We start from the raw sequence: 19,522 nt of genomic DNA, 5'->3' as shown, positions 1-19,522 counted from the left end.
TGAGATAAAGACAGTTTATAAAGTAAAGCAAAAGCCGCGCACACAAGCAAAGCAAAACAAGGAATCCATTCACCACTCCCCATGGGCAGGCAGGTGTTCAGCCATCTCCAGGACAGCAGGGCTCCATCACGCATAATGGTTTCTTGGGAAGACAGACACCATCACTCCGAATGTCCCTCCACCCCTTCCTTCTTCTTCGTCCCAGTTTTATATACTGGGCATGACGTTGTATGGTAGGGAATATCTCTTTGGACAGTTTGGGTCAGCTGTCCTGGCCGTGTCCCCTCCCAGCTTCCTGTGCAGCCCCAGCATTCTTGCTAGCAGGCCAGCATGAGAAGCTGGACTGTCCTTGACTGCGTAGCAACAACTCAAAACATCAGCACGTTATCAACATTTTCTCATCCCAAATCCAAAACATAGCCTCACACTAGCTTCTATGAAGAAAATTAACTCTACCCTGGTTGAAACCAGGACACTGCTAAAACAGGAAAATCAAGTCTGCAAAAGCTGTACTTTGTCTCTCTGTGATACTTTCACGTGTGTAGGCTTTACTCTTCCATATTGCATTTACTTTCTAATAGCATGTAAAGGACGTTCATGAGAGCAGGTGTGCTATGGAAGGAATTGTACAAATGAATAATGAAGTCTCTCCCTTAAAAAGTTCATAGTCTAAAGTGGGGAGGACGTGACAGATTTGTGATGTGCTGCTTCTGTAACAACCGGATGGTGTGGTAAAGTTGAAAGGATTTTCTGAGGAGATTATCTAGATGACATGCTGTCTTCAGTCAGGCATTTCTCATCATTATTATTTTGATTTTCATTTTTATACAGTTCGTCACTGTTCTTTGTGTGCAAAACTACTGTAAGTTTCAAAGACGTGAAAAATAGAAGTTCTGAAATAGAATTCCATTCTCAAGTCAGTTATTAAAAAAACAACCCCTAACTCCCAGAAGAGGATGTGAGGGTGAAATGGGTAAGATACTCTAAGATGCTCTGTCAAAAAGGCTGTTACAGTGGCCTGAAATGGCTCTGAAAATGGGACTAGTGAAATCATACTTTACTTACAGTTTTGTTGATACTAATAAAATTTTTAATACTGCAAATGTTTCTGATGTCTACATTTGAAGAAACATACTGGAAAATGAAGAATGTGCAGAGAAAATGACATTTAAAGAACTAAAGTAAAAAGATTGTTAAAAAGAAGAATTAAAGATGACATGATAAATGGCTTTAAAACTCGATGAGAAAGTACCAACTGCTAAAGCACTCTTTAATTTGGTGACGAAAAGTAGAAAAAAGCATAAAGCTGAAAGTCAGACATTCATCTTGGAAATAAGGCAAACGTTTTAACAGACTTATTAACCAGTGGAACAAGCTACCAGAGAAGGTGGTGATTTTCCATCTCTTGAAGGCTTTCAAATCAAGAATAGATCCTTTTCTGGAAATTAGACTTTAGCCAAATACAAGTTTACCATAAAGGAGTTGAGGAACTGTGAGCTTGTACAACTCTTTTGTGCCTTTGGCATGAAGCTTATGTGTGCTGCAGGTACTGTTAACGTTGAAAGATCTCCAAGGCCAAGCTCCAGAGGCATGTGTCCAGAATGGTATGTGCCTAGGGATGAAAAGTCTTGAAGAGCTCTGATTATTGGTAAGCAGATTCTTGGGCTTAATAGAGAATAACTAAGGAAAATTGAATAGCCTGGGGTATAGGAAGTCAGAATAGATGATCCTAAACTTTGCTGTGGATCCATTAACTTCATTTCCAGTTTCCCTGTCCTAATCTGTGCCAAAGGCTTAAGTGGAAATTAATTCTGCTGCTGGCTGCATTAGCTTCCATCTACGTAGCTATGGTCATAGCGGACAGATGTGCTATACAACCATCAGCTGCCCTACTTGGTAGTTTTTTCCACTCTTTAAAATTACAAGTGCCTGCTGACATAGACCGTCAGCTTAAGCGCCAGACAATGTCAGTGTCTGACACTGACAGATGACTGACAACGTTGGTGTTGCTATCTCCATCTCAGTTGTTTGGTTGTGTTTAAAGTCTCTTAAAGGCTTTAAATGACTTTAAAACTTGGAGCCTTTTGTCTTGTTGGCTAGTTTCCCTGACTGGTAAGTATTTTCTAGGAGTTCTGCAGGACTGCAAGTAGAGAAGGAAGTGTGTGTTAGTGGTTTGCATGTAAGACTGTACTATAAATAGAAAAATGTGGAAAAAATGTTTTCAAGCAAGTTGGCAAAATGACTCTTAGCAATTGTAAAATAATTTATTGGTATGTCTTCTATCTGTCATGGTATCTGTCATAGTATTTAATTGAATAATAATCATTCTGATTTTGATGGCTTATAATGCATCCTAATGTTATCTCTTTTGATGGGGACAGCCTGAGCTTGCAAGAAAGTTTCTTCTTTAGAACAAAAATAAAAAGCTAAAAGCATCATAAATGTTTCCACTTACTAAAGTATTTCTCCTTTTAACATAGAATGACCACTTTGAGTTTTTGACTTTTTAAAAAGTCACTTCCTACAGAATGGAGCAAAAATAAATAACATCTGTTTTGCATTTCATTTTAATTTACTTTTTTAGCAGAAATCATGCATCAACAATAATCTCTTAACAGTAATAAACAATCAAACATGAATACAGACTGCCAGACAACTCGCAGTAGTGGGGGTGTATAAAATACCCTTTCTTTAACATATTACAATTCCTTCTGTTATTTCAGTAGGACTTGATACATCAGTTCTAAAGCATGTCACATTCTGCATTTAGGCAAGAATATTGTGTCACAACTGTTCCTTTCCTAGTTAAAAATAACGTAGAAATCTGTCTTGTGCTTCAGCTTCTGTAAATCTAAGATAACCTTCTGATTCTACTCATACAGTGGTACTATGAGGAAGCTTCTACAAGCCGAGAAGCTTTTGCAGCTCTCCAGCATAATCTCCACACTCTCATCTTCTGTCGTTTGCCTTATGGTGGGGGGAAAGGTGACTTCAGAAGAGGGTTCATGGTGGGTCATTAGTATAAATGCTGCTCTTAAAAGAGAGAGAACACTTTCAGTGCTCATCTGAACAGTCTAGCAGTCTTGCTGAGCACATTAAGTGTGTACTTTGTGTATGAAACATTGCTAAGTTTCTTTAAGTGGGCAGACCTCAGAATGGATGTTCAAATGATGAAATAGATGCTATCAAAATAAATCTTATTGACAGGGTTTTATAAATTTGTTTTGTAGCTTCTGAGAATGTCTGTCCCTCTGTTTGCATGGATAGTAGATTTTTGAGAAAATGTATAACTGTATGGTGAAAAAGAGAAAGTGTTTTCATGTGTTAATGAAATATTGGAAAACTAATATCTGAAGTGATCATAATAAACATCCAGAAGGCTATTATGTTTAAGAGGTACTTCCATTAACTTCCATTACATTTTTTGACTTTTACCACACCTAAAAATCACAGCATTTAAGACGTAGGCATCCATTTCGAGCTCTAGCTTCAGGTTTCCACTTGGAAAATAGTAATCAGAATTTTACATTATTATTTTCAGGCTCTCTCACCAGCTGTGTTTGCTCCTCAGTGTTAACATCTCACTATAAGATCAAATTGTTATTACTGTTCGTTGTTTTGATGACTGAAAGTGTTCATTGGCAAGCAGGTAACAATTTATAAGTGAATTGCAGTAGCATCTTTCATGTATTTCATAGCTTTCATTCTCTGTAACAGAAAATGATTTTGGAATAGGATCTATATTTTATGCTTAAGCTAATGATTATTTTTTCACTGAGAACAGCCTTTGAACCAGTTTCATTGTTGATTGGCAATGGTATTTAGCAAAATTCACTTTAACAGTGAAAAATTTCTTTCAGAAAACTATTAAGAGTTAGCAGACTTGAGGAATGGGTTCCATGATCAGAATAGTAATGCTGAATTTTCAATTGTAGTTGTTTCTTTTAGAGTAAATTTAAAAATGATGCTGTGTTGGACTTGGTAGTCACTGTGAAACCCCTTTAGAAATTTGGGTTATCGTTCTTTGTGTTAGGACTTAGATTCTTGAACTTGGATTTATCTATGTGTTATTTTCCATTTCTTAGTCTTCACCAGCCTCTGAAATCTTCACTTGTATTTGTGTAAGTTATTTCTTTAACTGTAGCACAATTAAAGGTATATAAGCTAGTTTCTCTGAATTAAAAAGAAAAAAGAATGTTATCATTCATACATGTTTGGGTAGTTAGGAGAGGGAAACAGAAAACAGATTTTCAGAAGAAGCACCTGCTGGTTCTAATATGTTGCTGTTGACTGTCTTTAGATGATAGCTATGATATTATTCCTTAAGTGTCAATATGCAAAATAATTTGATAAAACACTCATACTGCATTTAATTTGCTTCTTGTGTAACTGGTATCTTTCAATAGAGCTATAGAAATGTGAATCCATTATTAGTCTGAATTTGTAATAAAACATTTTAATTGTTATTCTTTTCCTTTCTTCCTAGAATATTTTCTTTCTTGGACATAGTTACTTTGTGTCGATGTGCACAAGTTTCCAAGGTATGTATTTCTGTTGGGGTTTTTGTTGTTCTTTGGGAAGCTATTCTCTTAATTACTTGCAAATCATGGTCTTTAGGGCTATCTGCTTCCTGTAAAAAAAAAAAAAAAATCAAATAGTTCTCTCAGCCTCTTTGTTTATTAAAACAAACAAAAGGTGGGTCCAGTTTTGCATTCAGATGTGGAATTAGTTGCTATGTACTTGACTTCCGTTTAAAGGCTACAGAAAAGATGTCCAGTAGTGTATGCTCTATATCTGGACAAAGGATTAAACCTAGTTTGGCTTAATGGCATTTCCTTTTTATGAAGCATATGGCTGTATAACACTATTTTTCAGATGCATTTTCTGCTTAAAATTCCATGTAGTTTGCTTAATGTGCACCATGTGTCTAAGAAGTACATCCATCATTTGCTTGCCAAGTACAAAAGGTGTTAAGTAGATGGACTACTAGTAGGGGAAGAAGGCACACAGAAGATAATTGAGAAAGCATGCTAAGTAAGCTTTTATGTTTAGCTCGTCTTAATTTTTTTTTTTTCTTGAATTAAAACCAAAAATACTCTGTTCCTACATCAGGTGTGTACAATGAAGTGTATTCTTATACAACATGAATGAACTTTTTTATTTCATGCTTTCCTTCCTTCTTTTTATGAGGATTGGGGTTTGGATTGGGTTTTTTTTTTTGTTGGATTTTTTTGATTGTTTGATTTAATGTATAAACTAAGAGTGCAACAATTTCATTCGTACACCCTTATCATCCTGGCCTACAACTTCAGTAAGTTTTGTGAGCTAATATCAGGTTTTGTTAGAACCTTTGGCTAAAGCCTGGAATACAGTGGAAGAAAACCAAGGTGATTGAATAAGCTGTGTTTTTCTCTCAGATCTACCTGTCAGTTGGATGCAGTATTATTTTTTCTGGTTTTCTGAGTATATTTGTGTTTCGCTGGCTTTTTTGTTTTGTTCTACTGTGAACAACTATTGCTTCGAGAGTGAAGAACAAATTCTCCAACATGTACATGTAACTTAGCATGTGTAAAGGAAAGGCCTGATCCTAACAGTGGAAAGTCAGCAGTTTTCTGAAAGGTTTCTGTTCCTCTCAGAATAGTAACTGGTGAGGTTGAGGAACTGTGGTTTTATTGGAAGGAATCTCATCTGCAGCTACTTTTCTCTGTATAGTTCTAGAAAAAGTAACTTACTAGACAAATTTACAAAAGATTTTTTTAAAACTGGAGGGTTAAATCTTGCTGTGTCCATGTATGTACTTGCTTTCCTGCATGTTTTATGGGCATAAGTTAGCCTTTGAAGTGTAATCCATTTAGGAGATTTGAGATTCATTTCCACAAATTCTGTTTTTAACTAACTGATACTGTATACTTACTAAGAACTACAATTATGTTTCTTTTTAAAAAATGCTACCTGAAATTGTATATTACATTATATTTGAATCGCTGAGAGGCAGATGAAGGGAGCAGGCAGTGGAGGTAATAAATAAACTGTATTTTGTTTTCTATAGGCATGGAACGTTTTAGCACTGGATGGCAGCAATTGGCAAAGAATAGACCTCTTTAACTTTCAAACGGATATAGAGGTTAGTGTCTTTGGGTTTTTTTCATTCCTACAATGGTGTTTGAGAGCATAGCCTGTTTTGAGTATCCCATAGACTGTGCTTGCATTCACCTGTTTTAAAGGCTAAAGTTCAAGATAATAATACTGTGAAGGAACAAATGGAAAAAGAACTCTGTATTTGACTTTTCTTACACTGGATGAGTATTTAAATTCTGGGTGCCAGCTGTGTATCAGGTAACTTGCATATATCATATACATACAGAACTCTAGAAATTCAAAGCTGCTCATTTCCAGAAAGTAAAGGTATAAATGGTGCCTCTGGACAGAGTGGTACTCTCTGAATCACTTTCACGATCTTAGAGGCTAATCTTGTTGCTGGTCCCAAGTCTCTCTGTGAGGGTGCCATCTAGTGCTGAAAGTTCTCTGGACGCTTGGCTATCGGACTTGGAGATTGAAACAAGAAAACGCTGAACAACTTTCCTTACCGCTGACTTGCCTGAATTTTATTTGGTGTGTATCTGATTATACGATTTTATGAGCATTTGTTTTATAAGGTTTGAACCTTGCCTGAAATGCAGGTACATGTGGATTAAAGTCCTTTTCAACATATAATGAAAGGATTAGGGCAGTCTTGTCTTCCATTAAAAAAAAAACATGTCTGCATTAATGCTATCATAGATGTGCATAACAAAATAAAATATGACATCTGAAAATGAAGACAAAAATCCATGGGGAAATACTGTTCCTTAATTGAATCTGAACTGGTTTATTATTTGTTGTTTGATGATACAAACTAAATTCAGAATATAATAATGAATTTGCTTCTGGATTTTATGTTTTAGCTTCTTAGTTACATGAATAAAATACAGATGGGTTTCATTTGGTATATTTTGCTAACTGTGGTTCAAACTGTTCCTAAAGCTTTACAGTAATATATAGGGTAAATTTTTTCACCGCTCTTTTAAAATTTTATTGCTAACTCCTCTGCTATACTGTTGTTAAACATGAGGATCTTACAGAGGTAGGGGAAAGATTTTTGGCACCTGCCTCTATCTAAATATGTCTAAGGAGACTTGGAGCTTTAATGTAATCTTTTCAGTTGCCTTTTAAAAAGCTAGTGTTTCTCATTTGCTAAGAAACAATAGAACTCCACAGGTCTGTGGTCCTTCTGTTGGTTAGCCTTTTCTGTGTCTGAAACCTTTCTGCTATTTAGAAACACAGTATTGGATTTTTATGTATTTGATATATCTGTCTTACATTGTACCTAGTGGTGTTGCCCTTTGGGACGCTATGTTTGTAGCATGTTATTCAGGAGAAGGAATGAAACCAAGTTATGATCTTCTTTTGGTCTAAGAAGCTATTGTGGTTTGGAGCAATTCGGTTACTTTGGTATATTGTATTTAAGTACATTTGTAATATAAACTCCTTCAATTTATTCATAAGAGTATGTTAACCCAGCAATTATTACATAAAGTAGTTTTGAGTGTCATACACTTTCACATTCAGTGTCGAAGAACTCTGTTTTTTCTTCAGCTGTTTTAGTAACTTTTTTTTTTTTGCCTATAGATTTAGGACAGGTAAAAGCTGCTAATTGTATTTGGCAACTTTTTGCTCAATTGGACGTTGTACTGTTTGGTGATTTTTCACCTAGCAGCAAGCAGTACTTGATCTGAGACCATCAAATAATGAAAAAATAGGTTTTGTGAAATTTTCCGTATTTAAGACCATGTGTGGTAGAGAATAAAGTGAGGAAGAAAAAAACTCCCTGTGAAGTAAAAATGTTCCTTTTCTGTCACAAAGATGTGTGAAGATCTTCTTGAAGTTTAAATGTGCCTTAGGATTTCTCAGTGTGTGGAACCAATTGTAAACTGGGGTAGTTTGAAGAACTAGTGTTTTGAATGAGATTGAATTATTCAGATAGCTAAACACATTTGAATGCGTTTCAGTTGTCTTTCTGAATATCCTATTTGGGTTTTATACATACTTAAAGAAATAAATGGGTTTGGGAAAACTTACCTCATTACTTGTTTCTATTTTCTTTAAATAATGCATTAGGGTTTCACTTTTTTCTGCAATGTAGATTGAGCTTGCATTATATGTTATTCATTGAAGACTTTATCCTTACAGTAAAGGTATTTGGTCTCTGCTGAGAAATAATTCTGACTAATCGAGAAGCTTTAAAAAATACATAATTTTGTTTGTATAATGATTTTCAGTTTGTTGGCTTGTTTTGGTGTAAATTCTTCTGAGGGATAAGATAAACAATGTTACTTATGGACTAAGAAACAAGACCTGATAAAACATTTTCACATATTGCTAGCCAGGACTTTGGCATTAGAGGTGGACAACAAAATGTAAGAAATACTTTACTGTTTCAGTAAAATTGTTACCATCCCATATAAAGAGGGGAAAAAAAATTCCACTGACCTGTGGTTTTACAAGTATTGCTTCTTTTAAAAAAGACAGAGAGAAAATAAAATAAAAGGTGCTGTTAGGTATTAGTCCTGTTTGTTAAACGATCAATGTTGATTTCTTTTACCTTACCCCCTAAAATTAGACACAATGTGATGTCTAGTCAGTTTTTGCAGTGGTCACCTGTTTTTTGCTCTTTTTTTTGTAGGAAAAACAAGATAAAGGTATATTTTTGTTGTGATTTAAATAATTTTTTTCCATAATGCCTCTTTCAAATTGACTATTACAAGTACTGTGCTACTCCGCTTACTCCTAATGTATAGCAAAATGTGCTTTCAGGAAGTAAATAGAAACCATTTTGTAGTAAATGTGGGGTCAAGTAGGAAGGTTTGTTTGTAAGCTGTGCTACAGCTTTTTGCCAGATAATGGCAAAAAAGTAAGTCTGTAAGCTTCACAGTGTGAGCAGTTCTTTGGCATTCCCAAGTGTTAGGCACAGACATGCAAATATATGACATTGAAAACTAGCAGGTGGGGTCTGTAAAATATTCTGGAGACAACTGAAGCTGCTCCCACCAAGGTGTCCAGCACCTTTCAGTTGCAGAGGTAACCAGCCCTATAGCAGAGGCTGTACAGTGGGACTCGGCAGAGGCTGTACTAGCCTAAGCACGTCCTTGTGGACAATTTAAGCTTACATGCTGTAGTACTAACTGTGATCCTTGGGGAGCAGGCATGCCTCCCATTCCACCTCTGGAGCAGTTCTTCAGGTTCCTTACACATCTGACTTCTACCAAACTTGAAGATCATTTTAGGAGTCTTAATAGGTAGGTTTTGCTGAGGCAGAAATATTGGGCCATGTGTGATAGACTAGAAAAAAAAAGGAAGAGGAAACTAAAGCTTGAATTGAATAGCTTCAATTTGAGTGGAGATTCTCAACAGGTAACTGTTTTGTTCTTAAAGCAACAAAAGAAATTCGAAGAGCTGTATTTCTGGTGGGGCACAGGTGGGGCTGGTCTTCACTCCTGGCATTTTTAATGTGGTTAGAATGTTATGTCAGAATAAAACTCAATAAAATTTTCCTTTTATTTGGTTTAAGGGTCGTGTTGTGGAAAATATATCGAAAAGGTGTGGTGGGTTCCTGAGACAACTTAGTCTGAGAGGATGTCTTGGTGTTGGAGACTCCTCTTTAAAGTAAGTAAAGTCCTAGATTGAGACATCACTTATTTCCTAATGTCTGGACCAAAAGCAATTATTGTTACATTTGTTTGAATTTCTAAGTACTGACTAATGACCAAAATGGCATACTTAAGTAAGTACTAAGTACCTTAATAATGACTAAATGAGATGTCAGTTTGAGATCAAAGTATAGCTGCTGTTATTTTCTAGAAATGAACTAAGAAATTAGAACTGTGCTTTTCAGAAATGTGTTGTCTTCTTTCAGTAGTTTTATGTTGATATCTCTCCATTTTCAAGCAGTTAAAATGTTTTCAGACCTATACTCTGGCATCCTACAATATTAATTTCATCAGGATTAGTAGCTGGCCAGTTTACAGTCTATCTTCTAGTCTGGACAAGAGGTGACTCTAGCAATGGGAGGAAGAATGAAGACTGATACGGTTGAGTGCCTACAGAATTGGGAAAGGCCTGGGATTCTCTTCTTGCTCCAATATAAGAACAGGCAGGCAACAGGAACATCTCAGGACTCTCTAAATAGAGACAGTGGCCCTTCTTTACACAGTATTTAAATGGAACTGTGCAATCTGTTCCCAGAAGATAGTTTGAGTCCATATAAGCTTTTTCTATATGCAAACTGTTCGGCCAGATTCCTATGTGGACATTTCTGAGTATTTGAACCGAAAGATCCTACCTCCAGCTGAAGGGTTCCTAAGCTACAAATACTTCAGGGCTCAAAGAATATTTGGAGGAAGCCTCAGAGTATGGCTTTTTGCAGTTATGCTTTCTTCTGCTGTCACAGGAGGCTGGGCTGGATGGCGTTCAGTCTGACGACGTACTGTGGCTGTTCCTAGGTGGAAAATATGAAATATGAGCACAAATGTTTTTGTGAGGCAGTGGGCATTAAGCTAGTGTCTTGTGACCTTTAGCTCTTTCTAAAATTTAGAAGTCTAATTCACTGATTTTTTTTTTTTTTTTTTTTTTTTGGTCTCTAAAGTAAATTCATCCAGCAACTCCTTAAGCAATAGATTGCTTTAGCAACCCAAATGTGCATCCTAGCTTCAGACCCAAAGATTTGCTCAGAGCTTTCCTTGCTTCTAGGACATCTCCCTGACTGATCCCTGGAGTGCCGCCACCTTCAGGCAGTCTTGCCTCCTCAGGGGAAAGTGCAAACTATTACCATCTCCCAGATTACTGACAATTGCTGTCAAAAAAGCGGTAGCCTCAACCAGAGTTCACTTTCTGCAGTGTTCCTTGGACTTCCCAGAGCATTCACGCAGACTGTCCCTGTGTCTTCAGTAGAGAAAGCAACACCAGAAGTGGAGGAGAGGAGGAAACCAGGCTCTGAGAGAGGTGGCAACTACTGTGGGGAGGAGGTAGCAGGGAAGGTGATAAGGGTGTGGGAAAAAAGAGTCAGGACAGCAGGTAACAGTTTTTCCCCCCAGTAACTCCATTTTCACATTTGGTGTAGGCTTCCAGTGGTGCTTTTCAGGGCACTAAGGCTAGGGGACTGCAGTGACGGTTGCACATAGGTCCAATAAATGGGTTCAGGTGTTAGTGGCGTGTGAGAAGAGGGGGAGGGCTGGAGATGGGATATTTTTAAATAATGATACATTTAGTAAACAGATACTTAGTATACAGCAGTTCAGTGTGTAGCATGTGTACATTGTAGGGATGATACAGCTAGCCATGCTAGTACGTAATAGGACACGCTTAGGTGAGACTGGCTACCAGTATTCACACATGCATCTGTAACAACTAACTGGAGCAGATGGTGACGTCTAAGACACTTTAGGAAGGAAGATGGTTCCTCCCTGAAATACAAGCAGGTGATATTAACAAATGATAAATGCACAAGCCTTAAGACTTTCAAAATGTTAGCATGAGAAAGGTGGCATTAATTTTCAGATTATTGTTCTGAAAGCAACTTTTCCTATCAAGCTTTTTGTCTAGAGTTGTTTCCAGATCCAGTTTTAGTTTTGTGGGTGATGTTAATTTGTCTATTTGTCCTTCTTGTACATCATCTTTTGTTTAAAAATAGCCAATTCCCAAAGCAGGTATTGGCCATGTAAGTACTGAATGTTTGCGGCAGCTGTCAGGACATGCCCTATGCTTGAATCTCAGAGGCAAAGTTTGCTGTTCCTGCAAGTTACTACAGACTGTAGCGTCTTTCCAAGTGATTTGAAGAGTGTCTCGATTGTAAATCTCCCTCCAGTACATGAATGTTGGAATATCTGTTTTGAGAATTCAAGTGGAAACTCTCACCAGTATAACTCCTTGCTGGGTTTTTTTCCATTGTTTTCAGTCCACGCTGGAGAGCCAGGAAGTTGTTACCAGCTGAGTGTGTAGCTGGATCTGTTCACCACGGCAAACCTCCAGACAAAACTGTTTTTGTGTGTTTCCTCCACCCCTGCCAATAAAATCCATGCAGTTGGAGGAAACATGGGCATAAAAACAGTGTTCTGAAATGCAATGCAGCTGTAAATATTACTCTGCAAAGATGAAAAGAAAGCTCATGTATTTCTTCTGGGTAATTAGTATAATGATACATACAGGCTTTTAACAGTATAAACCTCCAGTCATCCTTAGAGTTCATACCCAGTAGTGCACACAGATGCATTTTAATTTTTAAAATCATAAATAACTAATTTGCAACCCACAGGGCTTTCCATTAGTAGTCTGGTAGGCTTAGGTTCCACTTCTGTATTGCGCAAGTACGTTCCTTTTCATTTGATGTGGGAATAAGCTCCTTAAGACCTAAAAGGCTTCAGTAATGAGATGTGTGAAAACTCTCCCCAGCAGCTTAAAATTTAACTAATGTGATATTTAAACCTTTCTGTTTATACTCCTAATGTTTTTAGTTAAGGCATTTGAAGCAAGTCAGCTCTGGCTTGTATATGACAGATATAAACACCTTGCTCAAATGGTATTTGAGAGAGGAATAACACTTGGTTTCAGGAGTTACCTAAGACAGAAACTTGTAATACCAGAAGGAAAAAGCAACCACTGAGACAAATGTATTTGAGATGAACTTTGTAATGAGACTGTGGCTGGAAGATTAAGCTTTTTGACTGAGATGGAAGGAGGTAGGAGGCAGAGCGCACTCTAGTGACTGTATTACAATTTGTGATATTATATTAATTCTCCAGCTTTTTGTTGCTGTTTTAGGACCTTTGCGCAGAACTGTAGAAACATTGAACACTTAAATCTAAATGGGTGCACAAAAATCACTGACAGGTAAGTCAAAAGGGTTTTTTGTTTGATGGGGAAATTTGGAAAAAGAAGTAGCTGAAGGTATTTTTAGTGTGTCTGCTGTTTTGCAGCACGTGTTACAGTCTTAGCAGATTCTGTTCCAAGCTGAAACATCTGGATCTGACATCTTGTGTAGCCATCACAAACAGCTCTTTGAAAGGCTTAAGGTAAGAAGATTCAGTGTTTTGTGTTAAAGAAAAGCACTTAAAGAGCTGTTCAACATTTAATAAAGCTTAAAAAAGCAGTGCTGAACCTTAATACTGTGTATCAGCACTGACTATATCCTATATCTAGCACTTTTGGGGTGTAGACTATGATGTTTGTGTGTGGTCTTTACTCATGACTTTTCTGTGGAGGCCTGGCACAGTCCACTGGCTATCATTAATTTCTAACAGTGTGTTTAATTTGGGTTTCCCACTGTTATGACTATTTGAAGGCTGGATTTAACTTTATGTATTTTTTTAATTCTCCCAGTGAGGGTTGCAGAAATCTGGAACATTTGAATCTTTCCTGGTGTGATCAGATTACGAAGGATGGTATTGAAGCACTGGTGAAAGGGTGTAGTGGACTAAAAGCTCTATTTCTTAGAGGTTGCACACAGGTACATAACTGCTTGGGTGATCCTTTAGGAATAAAATTTTATTTTGGGTTTTTGAAATCTCCATCAAGTAAAAAATACCTGTTTTGTTATAGTCTTTTGTTCAATATTACAAGATGCGTACATTCTTTGGGCTGCTTTCCCGTGCTTTTAATTTCTTGTTTCTTTTCCTATGTCCAACCTAATTGCTAAATACAGTTAGAAGATGAAGCATTGAAACACATTCAAAATCACTGTCATGAACTTGTAATCCTGAATTTGCAATCCTGTACAGTAAGTATTTGAAGCTTCAAAAGATACATTCTCTAAGAATCATAAACCATTTTTGAATGCTAATGAATTGATTTGCTACACACTTAAATAATTCAAATAGTACGTGTCTGCAGTTTACAGAATTTTGTGTGGAATAAAAGTCTTAAACGAGGTGTCTGTTTCTACAGCTGAGTGTGGATTTGGAGCGTTGGGCAATTTTTTTTCCCTCATTACGTCTTTTAACTGTAGCAAGCTTTAGAGTAAGAATTAACTGCATTCATTCAAATTTCATGAACTGTCTATGTGCTAAACCATGCAGTTATACAGGTGTAGTTCTTGTTCTCCCATCTGTTAAGGTCAAACATTTTGGTCTATTCGTAATTTTAGGGTTTCTAATTGAGCAGAAGCCATATTCTGGGCTACATAATTGAGAGTAAAATGTAATAGCATTATAACTGAAGATGATTCAGAACCATCTAGGTAGCAGGAGAAGGACATGCTTTTTTAATAGTAATGGAAGAACACATTCATTTATAATGAAATGAGTGGGAATCATTCATGTACTTTTAATTCTACTTAGAGAAGACACAAAAATTAGATTTGCTGTATTTTATATTTGCTTTTTTGCTGTTTCTGATGTCACTTTTTAGGAATGGGAAAGATCTTCTTTTAGATTTTAAAAGTGTTTAAGTCACTCTTTTTAAATAAGCCTTAGAAAATATTGAAATAAACTAGAATTTCAGTGTTTCTGTCATGCAAATTTGAATAATGAAGTTCTTAGAAATTTTTTTTTTGCTTTTGGAAAGTTTTCCATAGTTTTATTGCTAGACGGTATCATAAAATCTGCTTGGGCTAAAACTTTCAAATCTGTTTTACCCATTATTCCTGAAGGAATGTGGCATGGGACCATTATTGTTACGATTGGATGAAAATTTTTGGACCTAATAGATTTCTTTAAAGTGTTGAACATTTTGAAGTGTTAGAGGTTATTAAAAGCTACATTAAAAAATTACAGAAATTAAGAACAGTATGACTACAAAGCTTGAGCTTCCATGAGCCAGATGTTTAGTGAAAGAGAGAATTTTCAGATTTTTCAGTGTGAATTTAGGTGCCCACTGAAGTTGGGCACCTAAAGATAACAGGAATGAAAGGAAGTTCCTTCTTTTGGTCAGAACCACACTTAAAGGAAGAAAGTTAGTTCATAATTTCCTCCCCTTTCACTCTTCCTTTTGCTGTCTTCCTCCTCCAAAGTTCTTTTTCTATTATGTTTTACATGAGACTAATGAGATATATCATGGCCAGCCTTTTCTGATTATTTTTGTGGAAGGCGCTCAAGAGGTCTGATGGTAATCAGGTATGATCTCTCCTGCTTAAAAGGAGCATTGGCATAGAAGTGTAGAGTTTTCTCTTGGCCAGTATGTTTGTTGTTGTGGAGATATTAAGTACAAACAAAAAACCCCTCATGAGTGAAAGTATTTTTCCCTTTGAATTTTTTGAGTTGACAGTCATTGTGTCCTACCTAGCTGCGTGTGCTTTAAAGCTCTATTTCACTAGAGATGTGTCCTGCTTTGCTATGGCTTAGAAGCATGCTTCCAGAAGCAGCCAGGCTCTTGATGATCAAAGGACTAGCACTGATTTTTACACAGCGGGTCTCCTTGTGCTTTATATGATCCATACTTTAATTCTAGTGGCTCTGTTTTATGGACCTTGTATAATGCCAGGCCAGCTCCAGCGGCTATGGAATGAACCGATACTAATGCTGGACACTGCACATCTGAAAGGTGCCATCTTTAGAGTGTAGAAACTGGGCACTTCCAGGCATTTTTTGAGCACGTTTCTTTCCTGAGAGGAATGCAAGCATTGAAATCACAAGCAATTTCATAATGGAAAATTTTCATATATAACTTGAGGGTTTTGTCAATCTCCAGCAGCAGCATAAAATTGACGTAGTCCTTACCTCCAAAATAGTTCCTTTTCCCAATAATAGTGTCATGAGTATCTCAAAAGGAACAAAACAATTCCAGAAAATATCTTCTTATCTGTAGATGATGCAAATCCTTCTGGATCCACAAAAAGAAACTTCTAGTTTTCTGTCTGGAATAATTTTCATTTGACAGCACGATTTGCAAATTCAAACTACCAAAATTAAGAAGTGCTAGGTTGGGGGAGGGAGCATAAGGTGATCTCCCTTTGTGCTGAGCTACTGCTATTTCTCATCCTGTTTTCACCTGTGAAAGGTAATTTTTGTGGTAATAGCCTCAGAAATATGCTATAGTAGTAATATCTAGTGTACCTAGATAACTGGTTTATTAAAAGGAATGTGTAATTTCGATTAAAAATACAGTAGAGGTCTTTGTTATTATTGGCAGAGTAATGTTAGGCCAGGAAATAAAATAACCTGTTTCACCATGAAGGATTAGTCATTCCGCAGAAAAATTAAATTCTTGGAGTTAGGAGTAAGAGGAGGAGAGAATACTTCTTCTGGAATAGAAGACCTGTAAACAAAATAATATTTGCACATACACCCAAAAACCTAGTTCCTGTTGCTACTTCATGTGCAGCTGCATTGGGGTTATTTCTTATAGTTCCTGTTTCAGAGAGAAAACTTTTTTATTCAAATTCCAAATTTAGAATTACTTTTTTCAGTATATCTAGTATAATATTTTTTTGAGAAATTAAAAACCCGCTTTTGAGTTAGATCTTTCAGCTAAAGACAACTGCATAGGGTAGGGGAAACTTGCCTTTTACATTTATCTTCTGTAAAGAACAGATAATATATAATTGTTTGCCTGTAACTCTAGCTTTGAAAATTATCTGGAGGCAAAGGAGTTTCACCCTTGGGTTCTGCTGCTCCAGTGCAAAATAGATAGTAAACTCTCTGCTGTCAAGCTTTAAACTCTCTTTTGCACGGTTCCTGAACTTACACAGTCACTGGAACAGAAGACTGGAACTCTACGAATATACAAGCAGCAAGTTATTTCACACAATGACAACTACAATTAAAAAAATTATAAAGCAAAAGTGAAGTGAAAGAGGAAGACAATAACAAACAACTCTGTGCTTCAGGCTGCCTTTGATCAGTACTCGAGATCTGTGGAAAAATACATAGATAAGTAGGAATTGTGTGTGTTGATTATCTTCAGTGTTATCAATGAACATGGGCTCACAATGGTATTTTTGGTTGAAAATCCACAGTTTGCCATGGTTATATACATCGTGACACAAACAGTTCAGTAATATGACTTGATTGTTGTTCTTAGCTGATTACTGGATAATGAAGTTAACTTCAACCTTCTTCTGTGTTGCAGCAAATTTCAGATGAAGGCATTGTAAAAATCTGTAGAGGATGTCATAGACTTCAGTCGCTCTGTGTTTCAGGCTGTAGCAACCTTACAGACGCTTCTCTCACAGCACTTGGTCTAAACTGTCCAAGGCTGAAGTGAGTATGTCATGAGCGTGTCGTGAGTATGTCATGTTGTTACTGGCCTGATCTAAGAAGTTCACTTCTGAAGATAATCAGCTGATACCCACAGGTTTGATTTAGCTTTGTGTTGTTTGTGTTACCTTTGCACTCAAAACACTAAGTTAGAAGTAGCAGCTGAATATAAACTTTTGCGGTCTCGTCCTCTGTAGCTATTATATGGATGTAGTCCACTGTATATTGGAAGAATAAGTATTAATATATGACAAATAAAATATATTGAACCTACCAGTTCAATTCTGTGCTTCTAGGTAAATATTTTAGGTACTAAATACAAGCCAGGAAAAAAGATTATAAAACCCCCTCCCCCTTTTTTTTTAATAAGGTAAAAATATCTGCAGTTGTGTTGTCTTGTGATGTTTGTACTCTGATGTGGTTTTATTCAGTCGTTTGTCTTGCAAAAAAATAGTTGAATCATACCTGAGTATTCTATTTACAGATTTTATTATAAATGTGTTTTTAATATGCTTTGCAGTACATCCTGGCATTCTTAAACTCTGATATGAAGTGTGCTAATGTCTCTGCAAGCACTGAGGACTGGTATTTATGGTATATGCTTTGAGTAATAGGGGCTCATCTGTTAAAAATCATACAAACTTTTGCATTGGTGTAGTTTGTACTAATATGTTTGTTACGGTGTTACTCTCAGAAGTGGGGACAGCCTCAGCTTTAATAATGATGCTCAGTCATGCAGCAGCTCTCTGGTTGTAGAGACATATAATACTTCTTGTAAGGTCTAATGTTAGTGTAAATTAAATCAAACCAAAAGATTTTTGGATGACACTAAATTACCATTTATGATAGGAACATGCGGGAGTTGGAACTTGTTATACTTAATGACAGATAAACGGAGGAAAGTGTAGATTGTAAAAATTAGGGGAAGCTACATTCAAATGCCAGTGTGCAATATGCTGTCACACAGTGTTTCTTTAGCTGATTGCATGAAAAACAGCTTTTGTTACTGTAGAATACCCATCTGTAAGAAAATTCTAGAGTGACTGTCCCCTTCGTGTAACCATTCATACTTACAAGAGCTTATGTGTGCCTGTGTTTGGGGCTTAGGAGACATACTTAATTGCATTCCTTAGAAAGTTGTGCTGTTATTACTGGTCTTTTCCCACAATTTCTCTCATTCTCTCAATTCACAGCTCAGATTGGAAATAACAGGAGATCTAAAGTGCTATTAGTTGTGCAGTTCTTTACAATAGCAGTCAACTGTAGCAGCAATTGTTTTGACTTTGGTAGGTAAACTGTTAGCCCCTGACTGTGCCACGAGGGGGAAGGCGTCTGCTGCTCTTCTCCTTTAATGAGGAACAGTATAAGGAAAAAAATGACCCTTTGCAGTGATTACTGCAGAGGAGTGTGTGCTGGAAGGACATATGAAACAGCTGGTTACATCTAGACTTTTGGGATCAAGTATGGAAAGTACTTGATAAAAATTATGTTGGAAATGAAAGAGAAGTGTAATTCCACAGTTGTTCATACCTTCTGAATATTTCAGTGTTGAATATGAAGGAAAACTCTCCTTCCTCTGTTGGACATGCTGGCCCTGTTAGGAAGCTTCTGAGTACTTTCTGTGCTGTGCTACTCTCACTTCACTTCAGGGTCTTGGATGTCCTGTTGTGCTGCCTTCTGTGATACCACTGGGTTCTGCAGCTGTTAACACCCACATATGACATCTCCTTGAAAAAAACCCTAATCTTGACCAACTTTCAGCTGTATTCTTCCCCCTACATCAAGATGCAGCTGTCTCTTCATCCCTTTTTATATCTGCTCATTTAAGTGCTTGATACCTTCTCTGTTCTTCTGTGTTAGCACTTTCTAGTGTTAAAGTACTAGTAGGTGTTTTAGTGAGGCTTATCAAGAAAAGCACCCATGTCTCTGTCTAGGTGGGGCTATGAAAATTGGGATCATACTGCCTTTAACCCCACCAATGTTCTTTCTCACCTGCAGCTGATTCAACATGAGTAGGAAGGTGCTGTGTGGGTACCCAAAAGACATCCATAGACAATGAATGCAGCTGTGAGGTCTGTCTCAGAGAACATTGCTTTACAAGAGTGGGGAATCTGCTCTCTGATATCATTTTGCCTCATCAGTTAGGTACTTTGTCGCAAATCACTGGATGGGAACTAAATGTCAGCTGTATCTGGAAAAAGAAGAGCCCTCTGTAATTAAGTACAATCACTGAAAAAAAGCAAGAATTAGAACTGACCAGTGCCTTCCCACCTGTTTTTCATACTGGGACCTGGTTGATG

General features: G+C 36.9%; 1 protein-coding gene across 1 annotated transcript in view; it reads left to right on the top strand.

Moving 5' to 3' along the window:
* The window catches only part of FBXL2 (F-box and leucine-rich repeat protein 2), a gene marked incomplete at its 5' end in the record, with an annotated part of 39,664 nt that overhangs the window by 11,494 nt on the left and 8,648 nt on the right, over positions 1-19,522 (top strand). The window contains 8 exons of the mRNA XM_010294893.1: positions 4,487-4,541; positions 6,050-6,124; positions 9,608-9,702; positions 12,853-12,921; positions 13,008-13,103; positions 13,411-13,537; positions 13,733-13,807; positions 17,095-17,225. Of these exons, the coding sequence (XP_010293195.1) occupies positions 4,487-4,541; positions 6,050-6,124; positions 9,608-9,702; positions 12,853-12,921; positions 13,008-13,103; positions 13,411-13,537; positions 13,733-13,807; positions 17,095-17,225 (723 nt within the window). The remainder of the gene's footprint in view (positions 1-4,486; positions 4,542-6,049; positions 6,125-9,607; positions 9,703-12,852; positions 12,922-13,007; positions 13,104-13,410; positions 13,538-13,732; positions 13,808-17,094; positions 17,226-19,522) is intronic.

Source organism: Phaethon lepturus, unplaced genomic scaffold (genome assembly GCF_000687285.1).
Source record: "Phaethon lepturus isolate BGI_N335 unplaced genomic scaffold, ASM68728v1 scaffold19319, whole genome shotgun sequence".
Classification (NCBI taxonomy): Eukaryota; Metazoa; Chordata; class Aves; order Phaethontiformes; family Phaethontidae; genus Phaethon; species Phaethon lepturus.
This window is presented reverse-complemented; position numbering and strand designations above follow the sequence as displayed.